Raw genomic sequence first — 20,208 nt, forward strand, 5'->3', positions numbered from 1 at the left:
CATTACAAACACAGAAATAGTATCCTGTTTAATAGTCAATCCCCTGGGGAGGTGGGAGTGGAAATCAGCTAAATCATCATTCTAGCTTTTAGCAACTAGGATACTTGTTTTCAAAACAAAAATATGAGCCTTTCAACACAGCTTCACTAAGTAAGTACAGTTATGGAGAAAAGCTCTTTTGAAGTCAAAACAAAAAAAATTATTTTTAATAGTCACTGAAATACTGAGAAATACTTGCCACTCTATGTCACAAACTGTAACTGAGACAGTCAGTTATTTGGTAACATACTTTCACAACTCCAGTGTTGTAGACTCCCTTGCCTGGACAGATGATTGCTGAAATGCATGCCACACACTTGTACAACCACTGCCCTGGTGTTTGGTTGCCCAAGCTATTGCTGTTCTGCACAGGATAAACTTGCCTCTCCCACCCCCTCACTTCCCCCAAAACCAACACTCAGGTTAAGGATTTTTTTGAAGACGATGTTTGGAAGAGACATTTAACATGGTAGCTGCAAGTAGCGTATGCAGTTGCATGTATGGCAATGAAAATTATTCCTTCCTAATATAGAGAAGTCCAAAATTAGGTGGGAAACCACATTTGACTCATGTAGAAGCTAGAAACTACGTAGTTATGTCAGATGGGTTGAACATAGACTGGCAAGAATTCCCTCAGAATAATTAAAAAATTGGTTCCCTGGATGCCTTATAGGTGCCTCAGGTATAATTTGAGCATTGTGAGGACAATGAGAAAGGAATCAACAAAGTATGCGCATTCTAGGATAAAAACTTGCAAGTTTCATTTTGGAAGGATCCAAACTAAGCTCTTACAACATTTATTTTAAATAAATGAAATATGAAAATACTGTGAATTTATTTGTATATAACATTAACTTTAATATTTAGTCAAGGAACCATGAAATCTAAAAACTTACTACTTACATTAAGAACTCACCCATTACAACTCAGCACTTTAATGATGACAAATTCTCTGAGGGATATGGAAACACTTGTATGATTATGGTTTGTTTGCTGGTTTTGACTGGGGTAGAGTTAATTTTCTTCATAGTAGCTAGTATGGGGCTATGTTTTGGATTTGTGCTGGAAACAGTGTTGATAATACAGGGATGTTTTCATTATTGCTGAGCAGTGCTTACCCAGAGTCAAGGCCTTTTCTGCTCCTCACCCCACCCTACCAGCAATTAGGCTGGGGGTGCACAAGAAGTTGGGAGGGGACACAGCTGGGACAGCTGACCCCAACTGACCTGAGGGATATTCCAGACCACATGACATCATGCTCAGCATATAAAGCTGGGGGAAGAAGAAGGAAGGGGGGGGGAATGTTTGGAGTGATGGTGTTTGTCTTCCCAAGCAACCGTTACGCATGATGGAGCCCTGCTTTCCTGGAGATGGCTGAACACCTGCCTGCTGATAGGAAGCAGTGAATGAATTCCTTGTTTTGCTTTGCTTGCGCACGTGGCTTTTGCTTTACTTATTAAACTGTCTTTATCTCAACCCATGAGTTTTCTCACTTTTACTCTTCTGATTCTCTCCCCCACCCAACCGAGGGGGAGTGAGCAAGCGGCTGTGTGGTGCTTAGTTGCCAGCTGGGGTTAAATCCCCAGTGTGGCTCTTCGGTGAGTGGAAGCAAAACTTGTGCCTTGGGCTCTCACTCTTTCTAGTGCATGAGACTTAGGAGTGTCAGGCACATAACAAAAGCATTAGGTGTTTGTTTGAGTTCAACTCCATTAATATCTGTCTGGGGCTCAGAGTTAAAATGTGTTATCTTTACAGTAAGGATCAATTGACCTGATCCATTCATTACTCTGGAATATTATTAACACCTGCATTTAGGCAGAGCATCTTGCTGTTTAACTAGCACCAGATGAGTCAGACTCAATTACAAATTTTTTTTTTGTCATGAGCCACAAATACATTGAAGAACTATTTCAGTGCTACATGGTATTTCATGTTAGAGCTAATGTTTAGCACAATCCAATTATTTTACAGTAACAATATTCTCACTAGTGACACAACAGCAAAACAAAGGCTAAAGTTTGGCTTAAATCTTAAATAGCTTTTTAATGGCCACACCTCACTAAAATACTTATGCTGAATATTGCCCATGCCTACCTTTATACATGTTAGAGTCATTAATATAAGCAATAGAGAACTTAAAAAAAAAATACAAAAATGCATTACTGAATAATTTAAAAAATACTTATTTGTAATTAAAGTTTTGTCAAAAACTATTGTGATCTTTTATAGCTGCAGATAATGAAAATACTCAAGAATTATTCTGCAATTTTACAGTATTGAAGTGGAAGATTAAAAAAATAATTTAATTCTTATTTATTTAAATTGTGGAAGTGTCCGTGTTTTCTTAAAGAGTACAATATGGTTAGTGTTAATTCTAAAAGCTTGACAATATCCCTTTGTTAGGTAAGCTACTGCAACAAGTTTCCATGTACAGAACTTGTACTCAAAGGGAAAAAGCAGTAAGAATAAAAAAATTCAATAATTATAGTTATGTATGTGAAAATCTATAGCCATGCAGTGAAAAAAATACTACAAAGCTATGTCAACATGAAGGAGTAAAATTCTGTTACTGTATCAATTACTGCACTGCAGCACTTTTTTTAAAAATTTTTTTTTTATGTTAAAAAAACCCCTTATCTTGGTACATGCTGTTGCCAATAATGTGGTTCATGTTGGTAAACCCACAACTGCTACTCAGAGACTACTGCACAGATTACAGCTGCAGCCTCAGGCTTTCTATTTCATATCTCTGAAAATCATCAGCCCGTTATATACAGCTAACAGGAATTTGTTTCCCAAAAATGAACTCTGCTACCTTTTTCTTTCATAGTAAGTAATATCTGAATGTTTGTGATAGGCAAAACAAAACTAGATATTACTCTGGGTAGTACAGAAGGGGAAAATTCAACTCTTAACTAGTGAGAATCTTATTCAATTTATTCAATAATCTATAATTAATTTTAGAAATCTATATTATATATTATAGCCAACAGATCCCATCAAGGAGCATGTATGCCCTTTGGCATATTATGCAATATAGTAATGGTCCAAATCCTCTCAACTAAGACAACTTTAGACTTCAGGTTTCTATTGTTTAATTATAATTTCTTTCTAATAATTTTATTCTAATAAATACCAAACAAATTGAAATAAAAACCCCTCTGCTATCGGGAAAGCCACATGATCAGGAAACAATTTGTTTATGAACAAGGAAACGTTTGTATTACCTATTAAAAATAAGATTCTTTAATATAAATAGCATCAGAAATGGCTAACAGACTAGTGACAACATTTTAGACTGCATCTGTATGAAATTCTTGTTTTTAACCATTTGGGAGTTTCCTTGTGAAGTATTTTCAACTCTTTCTACTAGTAACATGTGACATGTCATACAACCCCCTCTATTCTCAAAGTATGAAATTCCCACTATAAAAGCTGCTCCTGGCCCTGAGAAATACAGTATTTCATCGTTTGCTACAAAAATGTCCTGCTTCCAGAGCTGCAGGAGTGATTTCTGCTTTTTCTACTTCTCCCTACTTTAACAATACCTATCTTAGCACAAGATGTGGCTTTTTGTACAGTGAAGAAAACACCATGAACAGTGAAAACAAAAAGGTGAGAAAATATTTCTGTTTAGAAAATTCCAGTGGTGAAACAGCAAAAAGGCATTTCCCATGGGAACAATTACTAACTAGATTCTGAGGAGTTATTAATCAATGCAGTTTAATTTTTTTTTCTGTACATGAGAATATTTTGGAATACTGTTACTATTCCTCACAAATCGAATAACGCATTAGAATTCTGCAAGCTAGTTTCATAAAAACAGCCTCCTACCATAAATTAAATTCATAAAAGAAAATAAACATAAGAGAAAGATTTACTTATTGAGGAAGACCTGTTTTAGATAAACACATTTGAAAACACAGCAGGGTTTAATACTCCCCTAAAAAGTTTAGTTTTAGATTTTTTTCTGTTTGCAAATCTGCTGCTTTTGTTACTCTCTAGAAAGGCAAACTACTTACGAAAGGCTTGTGGCAACATAGTCAAAACAAATGCTTCTGAAAGCTTTCAATAGCATTTTTTCAATTTACAAAATGTGAAAACATCTTTCAATTAGTAAAATATAGACTAATATACAAACATTTTTTTAAAAATTAATTTGTGAATGTAGCGTAATTATCTAGATTCATACCCATTCACTCCTCAGATACTGGTAGCTATCTCCTTTTGACACAAACCTCTCTATATTAACCCAGAGAAATGCATACATGGCCAGTTAGCCCAAGCAGAATAGTCATTCAGCTTTCCCCAAATTTAAACTATCATAAATTACCATTTGGACAGCATTAGAAAGAAATTGAAGCATACAAGGAATAAACTATAGTTTCTTTTTATATCAAAATGTACTCTTGAAAATGTGTTTGGCACAGTGCTAAATCATATAGTTAATACTAAATATTGCAGGATACAATAAAACCCTGGAGTTAACTTGTGTTTACACCCTTTAAGGGATAAAAATAAAAAGATACCAATTATTCAGAAGTCAGCCTATACAAACTGTATAAACAATATTTTATGTCTTGTTTTGAAAACCACTAATATAGTAAATTTTACATAAAAGACTGCAAAATAATATAAATGGATTTAAACAGATCTTTACAATAAGAAATTCAAATGGAAACAGACAAGTAACAAAGAGAAGTAAAAAAATTTATTGCAGTATTTGTTCCACCAGATTTGCTGGGGATCCCTTTTCTTGTATTATTTCAGGGTGACCTAATACATCAAAATCTACATTTACAAAAACTCCTCCTGCAGATAGGTCATAGATACTGCATGCTTTTTTTTCTTTTTTTCTTCAACAGAATAAATTATATATCCAGGAGATTCTGCCATTTTACAGTCTGGAAAAACAATGCTTCCCTGGAAACTGGGCTAAGCTAAAGAAAGCCATCCGCTGCTAGGTTAAACTCCAAGAACACTTTATTAAGAACATTAACAGACTACTTTCCAACATTCACTTTTTATTTTTTTAAACAGAAAGGTTTTTTTCAAGATATAAACAATTTTTTGTTAAACTATAATACAGTGGGAGTAAAAATGAACTGAGAAGTTTCTGCTGCACAACAGCGAAGGAAGCTCCCACATAAATGTTTACCAAACATTTCCTTCTGTTTTCCTGCGTCCCAGGTTCCATTCTTACTCTTCATTTAACTGATTTTTTTTTTTTTTTTTTGCCAGAAAGTTGATATTTCAAGTTTTTCTGTTATTTAAATTTCTGTAAATTTGGCTGCATGTACAAATTCATTAGCTGGAAGTTCCATCCTTGGCAGCATACAGCGATCGTAAAGTCTGAACAACTTTATTAGTCAGCTTATTAGCACTTGTTAGAGCAATTTTTTTGTAAATAATGTCTGACTCTTTAATAGTGTCTACCCAAGGCACCAGTTTGCGGCCATCACGGCGCTTAGCCTCAGTCCAGGAGCCACTGTAGGAGCCTGCCATCCACTGAACACTGAAGCCATTGCTGGTTTTCTGTACTACTCTTGCAATTTGTGGTCGGTCTTTGTACTTTGGACAGCAAATAGCGATGACATCCATGACATCAACACTTTCATTCATCTGTGCTGCCAACTCCGTAGAGTCTGAATTTCGTTTTGACCTTCTCAATGACTAAAACATTGGGGGGGAAAAAAGACCAAGTGTTACACAAAAGAACTTTAGTGAAATTATTGCTTTTATTGCTTTTAATCCCTTGACGCCGGGAGTTGGGATTTCCCGGCACACATTCCATTGCCGGCAATGAGACGCACCGCGACCGCCAGCGCCAAGGGGTTAACATATCCTTGTAAAACCACATACTCTTAATTTGTACCCGTGTCTTTATCTCTTATTGATATATAAAATTATATATACACACGAATCATAAAGCTACATAAAAACTTGGCAACAATAAAAAGGATAACACACAGTACATTCCAAAGGAAAATTAATAAATTTTTATACGGGATAAATCTCATTTTCTAGGTTTTTTTTTTTATTGTCTTTTCTGTTAAACTTTCTACAAAAGTTGTATAAATGGTTAAGTAGAGAATCTCTATCTACAAAATGCTTTCTTTCATGTGGATTACATTACTTGGTGTACATTTAATATAATAGACTGACATTTATAAGCACATAAAAATAATTTTACGTAATACGCTGCGAAATACGTTGACTCCTCCTCCGCCTCACCCCTGAAGTGCCTCCTCCTCTATCCTCCCCATCACTTTCATCGTCCTCTGTCTCAGCTGCATTGTTTTTAGGGCTGCCTCCTCCAAGCAGCGAGGTAATTGCTTTGTTCCGAGCATTTGTGCTAGCTGACACCTCTCCATCTTCTTCCTCTTCATCAGGATCCAAATGTTCCATAAGGAGCTTGAACTATAAAAAAAAACCAAAACAAAACAGATCAGTCCACATTCTAACTTTAAAAATAGACATTCATATCACACTACATTAAATAAAACCAAATGAAAAGATAAAGAAACAGGGTAAAACATGGCAGACAACTTCAAACTTCAACAGCTTGTGTTTTTGTTCTACAAACTTTTTAGTTTCATTTTCTAGTAGATATGTAAAAGCTTTCTTTCTGTGTTTTCAAAATTGCAAGTTTTCTCTAGTTAATATTTTAAAGAATTGGGGGAAAAAGAAAAAAAAAAGGTAAATATACTAGAACTAGTCTCTGTTCCTATGATGGAAAGAGTCAGGGATAAAATGAACAAGTTATATGGTAGAGGTATACAAGATGGATACCAGAAATTAGAAAATACTCTGTAAAGATGAATATCCTTTAGTTGAAATTAATTTTTATTGTGTTTAAATTTATTAGAAGACTTTGAAAGATAATCCTGCTAAAAATTCTGAAAGGAAATGGTGAGTTATCAGTATATTGCATAAGATTACCAGGAACTTAACATTTTGAAATGTTCATCCAATACATCAGCATCTACTTTCAAGTTTATACTGTGTTACCTAGTCTGAAAGGATTTCAGATTTTCTGCAAAGCAACTTTACTTACATCTAAGTACTGTTTTACTATACTCCTCTTCACTTCTTCAGTGATCTTGGAATTAGCCATATCACTCCGCAGAAAATCCAGAGTTTGTTTTGGATGGAAATGTACTCCTGTCTTCCTGTTTATTGTTTTATCATAAACTTTTGCAGATTCAGATGGAGAATATTTCTGAATTTTACTGTTTAAAGAAAACAAAAGGGAAGAGCTTTTAAGGAAAGTCCAAAGCAATTTCAAGGAAAAGCTTTTAAAGTCTTCAATGTAAGTAGTTATATTTTAAACATTCTGTATACAAAAGACATCCTGATAAGAAAAGAAATCATTGCTTTTTCTAAGCCAAAGTTTCATTACATTCAACCTATTACATTTATGTTTTTTCTCTTATACAAATCTATTGCTTAAACAATTATTAAAAATCAACTTTAACAAAAAAACAAATTCCAAACTTAATCCTTACAAAGAACTCACTAGATAACAAGATGGCCTATTATCTAAATATCCTTACCTATCAGAGAATCCACAGAGGTTCTTTAAATGCTGTTTCAGCATCAAAAGTAATAATATGCCTTGGGAGACATTTGCAAATTCAATTAAAGGAGCTGAATTTTCTGGCAAACATTTCATCACAGCATTTATATCATTTTCTTCATCAGAATCTGAATCAGAGTCTACTCGTTTCCGTAACTTCCGAGGCTTAGAAGCTTCCTCCTCACTTTCGCTCTCACTACCACTGTTACTGTCACTCTCAGTCTCCTCGTCTGATGAAGGCTTTCTTTCCTTTTTTTTGTCTTTCACCATAGACTGTGAGACAGAGAAGTTAACACACATTCCAAAATTAGGGTAAGTAGCATCATGTATGTTTCTAAAAAATCTTTCCAAAATCATTATTGGCTTAAATTAGGAAGAATTCCCTGAACAATGTTATTAATTCATAACTTGACATTCAAAGATTAAAATTATTTATGGCAAAAAGATGCTGAATTATAACCAAAGGCCTCTGAAAAATTGATCTAAAGTCCACATTTTTTTGCAAGGTGGTTACAGAAGGAACTGAAGCAATAAGTACTCCACTGGCATGTTATTCTTAAAAAGACTGCTCAAGTTTGTTAGCGGAGAAGGTAAAATGCAAGTAGAAGGCCAAATACAATAAATCAGGAAGAAGATTCCATTTTTGTTTCACCTAAATATAATTTTTGCATGTTACATATATTTCCATATGTACTTTGGTACAAACTAGTCCAAGCTGGTTTTAATCCTTGTCTCTGTTAAAATTCTATGACACTAATTACACTGTTGACCAGAGAAACTCCCAAGTCATCATATACAGTATTACTAATAATCAGTTTTACTACTTGTAGAGCTACAGAATTTCACACTTGCATTATTACTGCATATAGTATGATTTTTCATAACACAGAACTTAAGATGTCCCAAGTAGGATCTCATCCTCTATGTGCTGGTGCTACACACTGGTCCCCCATCTAAAGAATGTACTGTCTCTTTCTAGCAGATTAAAAATCAACTTTAGTAGAGTGACAATTCAAAGCAGTGTACCTTCCAGGTATCAACTCTGACTTGTACTTGTCAGATTGGAAATTCTAGAAATGGGTTTGTTTCCTGACAGTTTGGACCTTCTACTGTTAAAGTTGTCCAGGAAATGAAGACACTGAAGTCTTTAAGAAAGAGAGGCCTTTTTATTACAGGGTTGTGTGTTGCCATAACAACAGATACTATATCATTATTGGGGTTCTTATATGCTACCTTAAGACAAGACATATTGAGCACTCTTTTCTTGCAATAAACAATGTATTTAAAGTCTCCCAGGTGACACACATGCAACTGCCATCAGCTACTTGACAACAAAAGAAACAGCAAACTGGATTTTATTATTAAAATTATACAAACAACCACAATAAACCAATATTTCATGATGATTCTGGGTTCATGTACTTCCCATATGCATGCAATTAATATTAATTCCAATTAATTCAGCAATATTAGGGAATGATATAGATTTAATATTAAGATCTCAAAATTTATCATTCTTTTTTAATAACATAAGCAGCAATGTAAGGAAAGTTTTTAACTAGCATCTACCAGATGCAGGCCAGAACAGAAAGGGTTGTTTGTTTTTTAACTACTGGTTACAAAGTAACACTACTGGTCCATATCATAATAATGGTACTGTATTCACTGAAAACCTGACCAAATTATAGAGAAGCTTATGTTGCCACCATAATAAATATACTAAAATATAAATGCACATACCTCTTTAAATGACTGTAGTAGGTTGCTACCAGAAACTGATAGTGTAATGTCTATATGATGCATTATAAACAGTGGCTCTTCCTGTGTTTGATAAGGAAAACAGGCTAGATTGTCTGCTATATACAAGAGCATATTCACCTCTGTTTTCTGGAAGTTTAAAAAAAAAGTACATATAAATATACATACAAATATCTTAGATTTATACACTGTGTTCCTAACAGTCTAGAGCAGAAACATGATCACAAATTTTATTATACTGTCCTGGTTTCAGCTGGGATAGAGTTAACTGTCTTCCTAGTAGCTGGTACGGTGCTACTATGACATCTACATACCCCCCAAACCCACTCTAAACAACATGTATATATGCAAAATTTAGTCATACCTGAAGATACATTATTTCTGATCAATCCAAACTGAGTACAGAAAGGTACAGAATGATGCAAAAGTAACAAATGCATTCTATTATATAGGTAAATACCTTATATTACAAAGCAAAACAAAGTACCTTATGGAAATAAAGTTATCAATAATTATGTCATAAAAATACATTGTAAAAGGAGAATTTAAGCTTGTGATGCTATATTTTATTTTCATTTTAAGTGAAGGAAATGTGATGCTTACTGCAGTATCATCAAAGAGGTTGAGTAAAGAAATTAGAAATGCTCGTCTGTGTTGACGGTTCCCTCGGATCATGGAGTATAGGTGTGAACACAATGCATTGGATGATTCATCGTGTCTAAAACCTCTTACAGGATCCTTTGGGCTGGTACTGATTGCCTGTTGTACCTGGTAAGACATCTTCATACCAGCCACTGCTTTCATCTGAAATGGAAAAGTATTTATTTTTATTTAAACCATTGCTTTCAAGCGGTAAAACTGAAAGTGGAAAATTAAACAAATGCCTGTCAACAGAAACTGCTAGCTCATTTTTTAGCTTATTTCCTTTTAAGTGGATGCTCATCTGAAGTTTAATTTTCAAACATGCACTGAGGTGCACTACTACCTTTTGAGTTGGCAAACAGATTAAAACAGAATTTGTGGCAGAGATCAAAATGTCTTGTGAACTGCTTTCACCGTAAATTCTATGTTAGAAACATACAGCTAATCTGTTTACCCACTGCAGCCAGGTATTCTAATTTAAACAATTTTCAAGAATACTGAAATGTTTTCATACGTGAACAGAATATTTTACCAAATGTGTATGCTTGATGTCACTTGTAGTGAAACCAACAACTGAGTCCATATTAGTACAATAGGACTGACAAACAGGAAATGAGTTTTTTTGCATATATTCTCTAATTTCCAGCTGATTTTACTTACTTCAAGGCTCCTGCTCTTGTTTCAGAACAAACAATCTCTAGCTAGGCTGCATATCCAGCTCTCCTCATACCACCTCTGCTTCTGTTCAGTGTAGTTGTCTCTTCATCTATACATTGTCTTAAATCTCAGCTGCCTACATATCAAATTTCATCTGCTAGCCTTCACCTACTGGATTAGGTATCTGTTTGGATGCCATGAACAGTGCAATGCTCCAATTTCAGTGGAATACAATCAGATTTGGGAAGTCCCACAATGTAGTACATGCAGTGAACCAAGACTGGGGCCTTCCGAAATAAGGAGAGGGTGCTGCAGCTCAATTTCAGATCTTAAGCAGAACTAATGGCACTATGCCACAACTCCACAAGTCCTCACTTAGCCCTCAGATTTTCCTTTCAGCAAGATCCCTCAGTTCTTAACACCTTCCTGTGCTCCTTCTGCTTAGATTACAATTTATAAAACCTTGGATGCCTTAACGTTCTAATACATATACACTAAGGACCTCTACTTTTACAAGGTGTTCTCTTCCCTAGTCTATTGATACAGGAAAATCATTGCTAAACATTATGAAACAGCTGTCCTTGCCTCTTATCAAATAAATGCTCTTATGTACTATTCAGTGAGGAAAACACTACTGTGAATTATAAATTGAAGGATTTTTTAGACTGGAAGAGATGTTTCAAAATATTATATCCTTTCTATTTCTAAGAACAGAAATCTCCAAACAGGAGAAAGAGTCGGGATCTTCTTTACAACTGCTTATAGTTATTGTTTATTTGTTACTTTATATTCTTTTTCTGCAGCTGAGGCCTATTCAAGTGTTAAGTCACCAGAGAACGTAACAGTATTTTGTAAACTGATAAATTAGAATTACTTACGTGAATGAACCCAGCATATTTTTTGTCTATTTCCACCAACTGCTGGTCAGCTTTGTTTCGCATAGAGGGCTCTGGATCTGTGCCCATAGCAATTAAGTATGGCACACACTTGAAAAAAAAAATGAAATGATTATTCAGAGTCATTGTACCTCCTCTTTCTCACTCTTTGTTCTTCTATTACACTGTTGTTCTTGTTATATTCTGACTACTGCAGAAACTAGAATAGGAAGCTCTATGCAACTTACTACCTGACTACTTTTTGCAAGCAAATAGTACAAAATACACAAGAGACCAGCATTATAAATGATAGAAGTTGTGTGAGGTTTCAGGTAGTATTTCCATTTCTCTCAAACTCTAAAGTCAATTTACACTATAAAAAAATGCCATTTAAAAAAAAAGATAACACCACTTATGACTGAACATGCACAATGGCTGTGGTATAAACAAATAATTACAAAAATATTATGTAAGCAAAGAATAATGGAGATGATGACCGAAGTTCTGACATTGACTCTGAAATTCCATAGTGTTTGGAAGACATAGGGAAATATGCTCCAATGTACATTTCTAAGTGCTCTTTAGGCACTGGCTGGGCTTTTACATCTTGATCCAAAGACAAGAAAATACAGCATTTGGAATCTCACTGGCTAAACAACATAAAACAGATTTCAAAATATGCTTTCTGTAAAGGCCCCTTGCTACAATAAGAAATTACTGTAACATAGCTGGAAGAGAAAAAACTAGAAACGTATCTAGCAAGCATAAAAACCTCTGAAAACCTGAATAACAAAAACTACCATCATAAAAGCCTGCCATACCTGAACAGGATGGATGAGACCCTGGTTTAACGTCAGTGCAATGACATTTAGAGCAAAGTGGCGTACACTAGACTGGGTATGAAAGAAAGCCTCAAGGACCTGTTTGAGATATAGCTGCATGATGGAACTACTCATCCCTGAGGAAATATCACCCATTTCTTTCAGGTCTTCCTGCTTTGCTACTTTTTTCCCTGTAAAAAGGACAAAAGCAATAGCACACTCACCACAGTATAATCATTTACTTTGCCATTATTTGATGCGTACTGATCTTTAAGCTTTAGAATACATACACATTTCAGCTGTCTTAGAATGGGTTTATGATCTCATGAAACATAGAACAGTCTGATGGCAAATACACTTCAAAAAACTAGAGACATGACTTTAAAGTCTTGTTCCTCAATAAAGGTTTTAATTTTTAAATTTTTTTATTTTTAATTTATTTTGTATCTGCAAATTAACCTTAGAGAAGATTTTGATAAAAAGTATTACTACCATCATTACAACAATTATGCATTCTGGATTGCTTTCAGGATTTATACATCTTGAAAGTAAATAATAAGCTACACTTCTCAATATACCTATGCGCATAATGAATTTTTGAAAATTATTCTAAGATACTTTGTGTATATTATTGATTAGATAACAATCTTAAGTGACTCAGTTCATGTATACAGTAATTGTATGCAAGAAAGTTAGGTTTTGCATGCCTCATTAGCACAGAACTCAACACTTACAGTCTCTGTCTGCCTGCTGCATACGTGTATCCTCCTCCTGCAAGTAGGTCTGGAGGTTTTTTAACACCTGGATTTTTAAGTTTACTGAACAGTTCTTATCTGAAAGAATGCTGTTGTACAGAGTCTTCACTTCCTGTTCGAACATTAAACTTGGGTGTTGTATAAATGCAAATCCTAAGGGTGGAAGAAAAGAGGAAATATTCCATGTTATTATCTAGAAATTGTATTTCTGCTTTTTAAGTCTTTCTTCAAAATAGAGGTATAAAATTTATCTCCTCCCAACAGCATAGCTTTTTCTAGTACAAACAGTATTGCTTTTTCATATGGACACCATTCTAAGCTTATAAGGAGTTCTATTAGCCATGACAGTTCTATTAGCCATGACTCTGATAGATAAAGATGGGGTGCCGACCCAGGACAGTTGCACTAAGAAGAGTTATACAGGTCTGGAAGCACATCCAGTGTACTGGTCTGCATCTGAATGACTAGGAGGTCTCCCAAGAGCAAGGGAGGAACATTGCTAAAAATTACCCATTGTTTTTCTAATACATTTGGAGAAAAACATTCTGCTGAAACTGTGAAGAGCTATTCATATGGAGGCAGAGCAAATGTGGAAAAATCGATAAATATGAGTATTTAAAAAATAAAATCTTAAAAGAAAAAAAACCATAGTGAGAACAGTAAAATAAAATTTATACCTCTCACTGTCCTCACTGTCATTATTCATATACTTATTAAGGTATTCTCTTGAAAACTATCTGAAGCATTCCCAAGACTACATCTGTTGGAAGATACACACTATAGAACCGCTTTTAGCTGCAGCCCTACTCTTAACAAAGAATTGGTTATTCTTAGTCAGGGAAGTCTGTATTTCCTAAAAACTTTGATCTAAATTAGTGACAGTATATATCATTTTAGATCACATATGTAGATTTAGAAGTGCTGCCAACAAACTCTTACAGAGTATCATAAAAAAAAAAGGAATGGGAACTGTCCTGGTTTCAGCTGGGATAGAGTTAACTGTCTTCCTAGTAGCTGGTACAGTGCTATGTTTTGAGTTCAGTATGTGAAGAATGTTGATAACACTGATGTTTTCAGTTGTTGCTCAGTAGTGTTTAGACTAGAGTCAAGGATTTTTCAGCTTCTCATGCCCAGCCAGGGCACCTGACCCATACTGGCCAACAGTGTATTCCATACCATGTGACGTCCCATCTAGTTTAGGAACTGGGAAGTGGGGGGCAGGGAATCGCCGCTTGGGGACTGGCTGGGTGTTGGTCAGCGGGTGGTGAGCAATTGCCCTGCGCATCATTTGTACATTCCAATCCTTTCATTATTGCTGTTGTCATTTTATTAGTGTTATTATTATCATTATTAGTTTCTTCTTTTCTGTTCTATTAAACCATTCTTATCTCAACCCACGAGTTTTACTTCTTTTCCCGATTTTCTCCCCCATCCCACTGGATGGGGGGGAGTGAGTGAGCGGCTGCGTGGTGCTTAGTTGCTGGCTGGGGTTAAACCACGACAGAACATAACTTCCCTATTTAAACTATGTTTAACTACTTGATTCTTTTTTTTTAAGACTATGAGAAAGGCAGACATTAAGTGTATTTTTCATGACCACAGGAAACTAAGATTCTGAATGAACACATAGAAAATATATAAACATAAAAGAAAAATGGGGGAAAAAAATGAAAGTAAATAAAATTATGCAAAAGCAATGTATAAAAGTGGCTGTAACAAAGGGAAGACTGAGTCAGGTTTTTAAAACTGGCTCTGTGCACACAGAAAAAACAGTGTAGGTAAAGGCTAAGTCTAGGACAAGACCTCAGTGTGTTTAAGATCTCATTTCAGTCTCAAAACAGGAAGAGGAGAGAAGGCAGGGGAGACGGAGGGGAAAGAGGTGAAACAAAAAGGAATGATGCCACTCTTTGGAGTATGTAGTATAATTGTGCACTCTATACAGGTGTATATTGATGTTTATAACTTGACCGCCTCTGAGAAAGTCCAATCCATTTCTTAAGGTTAATTTTAAAAATGAAAAGCACTTGCATGTATGTGTAACAATCCATAACTCTTTCTTTCCTTCATTTACTTACTTAAAAGAGTCTAAAACCACCAGTATTCTCAGGGAAATTCTTATTTTTCCATCCCCTGTAAGCGGGGAAGAAATCTTACTTGGCATAAGAATTTGTCATAGGAGATGAAAAAAGGCATCTGCTGTGTTCCTTTAAGGACTGACTTCATATCTCAGGGCTGCCCTCACACCATTTCTCTTCATACCTTTGTTTTCACTCTGTTATGAGTAAGCACTGGACTTGGCTGAGTAAGACATTATCTGTTAGATACATACAGGTTTAGTTAAAATTACTAACAAAATTTTGTATCTGCCTTGCAAGTACACATCTGGAAGAGAAGCATAACCATAAGCATTAAGCTTATAGTTAGGCTTAATCCCTCAATAGCAGTGACACATCCCAAAGCAAAGGCTAAAACTGTTGAGTGTCCTTACTGAAAGGACACACTAATAATTACCGATAGGAAAGCACACACTCTTCAGGTGATGCCTTCACTGTATATAAATGTTGAATTAGCTTTTTAGTTATTTTCACCTTATTGCTGCACACAAGTGTTGAATGGATTTGACAACTTGGGTCAATTACCAGCCTGTAAGGTAGAACTTTGCACTGCCTACCACGTCTCTGTACATCCAGCAGCTACCCTCAAAACAGAACCAGTACTTAGATGAGATTAATATATCACTGAAAACAGTTGTCTGAGGTTTAATTAAAATAAAGACTGACATGCTTACGGGCAGAGAAAAAAAAATAAAAATCTGAAGAATGCCTACAGATAGCCACCCCTGTTTTCTCCTCTTCCCCCAAACTGATCACAGTTCAGTCTGTAATTTAGAAACATTTTTGACAAATGCAACATTCTCGGCATCCATGAGTAAAGCAATCATGTCTATGGTTAGGAAGACAGCCCCTATCCCACATGCAATATTCTGTAGAGGACAACTAAATTAAAATGGACTACGGTAAGTGTTGTGCATCTTGATACAATGCCTAGAAAAACCTCCAGCTAGTCCAGAACACTGTAGCATTGCTCCTGCAACAGAGGCAACTCTAAAGCCATTAATCCCACTCAGCTGTCTGAAATGGTTTCCTCACAGAATATCAAATCAAGATTCAGTCCTTATCCTCAGAGTCCTCCCTAGCCTGAACTGAAGCAGGATATCTAAAAAGCCACCTAAACAGCAGCATAAGGAGGCAAATTCTTGTCCACAGTTAAACCATACAATGCAAGCTCACACGCATGGGAGATAACTTTCTTTAGACTAAGCTATAACCATGAACCGAACTCTTCCAGAAACCAAGCCCTATCTGCCCAAACAAGATTCACTCACATGTACAGTTTTGGTCCTTGAGCAGAGGATGAACGTGGTACAAACCACTCAATGGCAGTTCATGCACTACTGCATGTCACTGAGATACCATACTAATGCCTTCAGATAAAGAATCTATTTAAAATTGAAATACTGCCAAAATTCCAAACCAAACTGTAATATTTAGACTATGACATCATCTCAATGCTTCGTGAAATCTCACAGAGCATCCCCCAGTTGGTATAAACTGCCAGAGTTCCCTTGACTCCTGCGGAATATCTGCCCCTACACTTAAAATTCTCAAAGTTTTTGCAGCATTTTTTCTAGTTATTCTTTAACCATACCTTGTGGACTGAAAAACAAGATTTGAAGTTACAACATACCTGCATGTGGGAAAAAAACCCCACCTCCATTACTTTGGAAACCTGATGCTTTTTAAGACTTGGTCACACATCAAAAAGGCATTCACTATCAAAAGCATCCACTCTGCTGCAGAAGTATGCAACTTCAAAGTATCCCTTTGACTACATTTCTATAGCCAGTTCTCAAAAAAAACATGCAGTGAACTTTGATTTTAAACAAACTCCCCTGCCACTACACAAATAAATGAATTCCTGCTGAAATGCATGGATTTTATTACTATAGCAGAATAATAAAAAGTATTAATATTTCTTACCAAGGCCAATAATGGCTTTTGTCTGTACTTCTTCATCTGAATGCTTTGTAAAATACATCAGCAGTTCAAGTACTTTATCCTTAATGTTAACCTGAGGAAATCAAAACAAAAATAATAGCTATTTGAAGATGAAACATGTTTTTAATCTCTTATAAAAAGCATAAATATCAAAAAGGAGAAACACAATCTTACTGCACGGCCTTTGCAAAACCATGTATTTACAAACCAAAAAGCTATATTGTATGCATTATGAAAAAATACATAGCTTTGAGGGACTAGGAATACTGTGCTTTCAAATTGAAGTGGAGCATTCAATATATATAAGACACAGAGAGTAAATACAAGTTATTTTACCTTACTGTTGCCCTTAAAATCTTCCTGATCAAAATCAAAATGCCGACACAATGCTCCAACAGTGAAAAGTGATCTAAGGAGTGCTGGTTTATTGGCAGTAAGTATTGTACTGTTGGGGTCTTCCTGGTGTTGACTTTTTAATTTCAAAAGTGCACCTACAGTAAGATAAAAGTTTTGATCACAGTATTTAATCATGGTGTATCCCTGAGACAAGACCTGTAGCCAAAACTGAAGAGTGACAATTACATGTTGTGATTTTACTTACCATAGTATCTATTAAAACAGGCCCACACAAATTTATAGTTCTGGGTGACCTTGTTCACAACAGCCCCAAGGCAGCTCACACAATGCTGAACAACCTAGGATCAAGAAAGAACAAATGAGTTATATATTTAGAAGTTAAAACTGAGATTTTTGTGAAGCTATGTAGGAAAAAGCTATGTAGAACTATAACGATATAATAGATGCAATGTCCATCTCCTTGACTGCTCTGAAAACCTGCCCAAACTTATAATTGTTAAAATATAGCAACAACACATGCAAACACCAGTAAAACAAGAACATTGATTTTTTCATGGCTCAAAAGTTATCTTCATAATGAAGACAGACCTTTCTTTAAATCAAAACCATGTATTTCACAATGTGAAATGGAATCAACTGAACAGTAGCAATTAAAAGCTTACCGTCATGCCATATTTGATGATGAGTTTCATGAGGTCTTCCTCAATAGTGGCAAGAAAGGTCTCACTTGGGTGCTCCATTAGTGGCACTACAAGTTCTAAGATTTTTGCAACATTGCAGATCACCATGAAATCATTCTGGGTCTGAAACAAGAGTATTTATCACATTTAACATTTCTGGCTGTTACCTATAAGCTAAGTATTATGAATATGTATTATGTAATACATACGTATTAACATTACATAATACATATTAATACAATACAATTACATACAAATACATATTAATATAATGCAATTACATAATAGTACAATACAATTATGTATCTTATGTAAGATATTTGGTAAAGATTTAAAAGAAAAAAAAAACAAAACAAAAAACTGTAGAAGCAGAACTTCACCTCTCATCAAGGCTGTGACAGACCCAAAAACTTTTGGTCCTGATAATTTTTTGGAGTCCTACAACAAATCTAGGAACTCTTCCTACATATGCACACTAGAGAACACACAGCACCTGGCAACAGGTATTGGCAACAAATGAAGTTGTGCTGTGGCTGAATGTGGCTTAAACAAAATAGATAATAATGCACACAAATATAGAAATTACACTTAAAATGATTACTGCTTTGCATTATCATGACTGTATATGTATTGTGAGGAATCTATGGAAAACATTTATATATTAAATATACATCCTGCTAGAAATTGACTTTTTTGACAAATCAAGCTCACTAATCATGATACGACAATTCCCAAATGCTACTATCAAGCTATTTAACATATTCGAGCTAACGGTGGTAATTCTACAATTCATCTCAACCTGTATAAGTACAAAACTTATGTAACACACTAAAGAGATGTTGCAGCAAGTAAATAATCAGATAACCCTTTCCTATACTGTTTGATCAGAAGCAGCTATAAAAGTCTGTTGTATATGTGCCTAGAGAATGCTCCAGGACTGAACCTGTAAAATGCTAGGCTATACCTACAAGCTAAGCCAATAACAAGTATTCTCAAGCCCACCCTTCCCTGGGCAGCTGACCTAACATAATGGATTGCTGCCACCCACCCAGCCAAGCTCTTCCTTGAGCCATGGCTGCATGATCCTGCCTTGCTCCTTCTGCCAGATCAGGGGTTCAACACAACCTTCACTGAGCCAACTGTGCTAATCAAAATGGCAGAAAGCGACGCAATGTTTCAGAGTAGGGGGTCCATTTTACCAGAGTGGGGGGTTCAGCATTATAGCTCTCTACCATTTTTGTGAGCTAAACTGTCTTACAGGGGAATACAAAAAAAACAGAGCTAGGGAAGGGAGAGGTGACGTGCTGAAGCAGACAGAGCAGGACATTTTCCTTCTGATATATTTCCTATATGTTAGATCACTCTATCTTATGGAACCATACCTTTAGTGTTAAGATTCATATGTTAAATCTTAACTACTTTTAAGACTGTGACTAGAAAACAAAACAATTTTAAGAAATTATATCATAACAGGTGAAAAACTGGGTTTTAGTCCTCAAGGGAAAGAGGCAGCACAGGTTTCAGTTTCATTGGGCTGTAAAATGCAGAGGTAGAGGGTGAGGAACAGCATCTTAGAAGCTACAGAGATCATTAAAAGGACCTAATATCTTCAGAAGATATAATGCTCATGAAATAGAAACACAATTTTTATTTCTCTTTTCCTACCTTCAATTTTATCAAGCATACAAGACAGCCATTAATTTCCATGCTTAATTATCTGGGGGAAAAAAAAAAGACTGATTTTCTAATTTTCTCTACTTACACTACATTTAGTGGTCAGGTATGGCTGCATGGTCATGGCATGTTTGACCATTAGCTGGGGCCTGATTTTGCTGAATAAGAACAAAGTGGTTATGCAAGCAACCAAGCGACCAGAATTCACACCTTTGTTGTCAGAATCTGCAAAAAAATTAGAAAATATACAAAGTAATGTTTGAGCAATGGCCAAAACATCATAAGAATATCTTTCATAACATATCTTTCAAGA

The 20,208-nt window shown here is 35.4% G+C and overlaps 1 protein-coding gene and 1 long non-coding RNA gene across 4 annotated transcripts in view; one reads left to right on the forward strand and one right to left on the reverse strand.

Annotated features, from left to right (window-relative positions):
- The window catches only part of LOC138683450 (uncharacterized), a 630,921-nt gene that overhangs the window by 228,998 nt on the left and 381,715 nt on the right, over positions 1 to 20,208 (forward strand). The window lies entirely within an intron of this gene.
- The window catches only part of LOC104318982 (nipped-B-like protein), a 179,470-nt gene continuing 163,675 nt past the window's right edge, over positions 4,414 to 20,208 (reverse strand). For 2 of the 3 annotated variants that reach the window (XM_069775174.1, XM_069775172.1), the window contains 14 exons: positions 19,984 to 20,120; positions 18,204 to 18,344; positions 17,786 to 17,879; positions 17,521 to 17,675; positions 17,167 to 17,257; positions 13,106 to 13,279; positions 12,372 to 12,562; positions 11,554 to 11,661; positions 9,980 to 10,180; positions 9,359 to 9,505; positions 7,596 to 7,891; positions 7,097 to 7,271; positions 6,274 to 6,459; positions 4,414 to 5,712 (listed from right to left, as the gene is read on the reverse strand). In XM_069775174.1, coding sequence (XP_069631275.1) covers positions 5,347 to 5,712; positions 6,274 to 6,459; positions 7,097 to 7,271; positions 7,596 to 7,891; positions 9,359 to 9,505; positions 9,980 to 10,180; positions 11,554 to 11,661; positions 12,372 to 12,562; positions 13,106 to 13,279; positions 17,167 to 17,257; positions 17,521 to 17,675; positions 17,786 to 17,879; positions 18,204 to 18,344; positions 19,984 to 20,120 — 2,462 coding nt within the window. In that variant the 3' untranslated portion in view covers positions 4,414 to 5,346. Of the gene's footprint in view, positions 5,713 to 6,232; positions 6,460 to 7,096; positions 7,272 to 7,595; positions 7,892 to 9,358; positions 9,506 to 9,979; positions 10,181 to 11,553; positions 11,662 to 12,371; positions 12,563 to 13,105; positions 13,280 to 17,166; positions 17,258 to 17,520; positions 17,676 to 17,785; positions 17,880 to 18,203; positions 18,345 to 19,983; positions 20,121 to 20,208 lie in introns of all 3 variants that reach the window. The other variant, XM_069775173.1, reaches the window with a different exon arrangement.

This window comes from Haliaeetus albicilla, chromosome W (genome assembly GCF_947461875.1).
Source record: "Haliaeetus albicilla chromosome W, bHalAlb1.1, whole genome shotgun sequence".
In the NCBI taxonomy this organism is placed as follows: Eukaryota; Metazoa; Chordata; class Aves; order Accipitriformes; family Accipitridae; genus Haliaeetus; species Haliaeetus albicilla.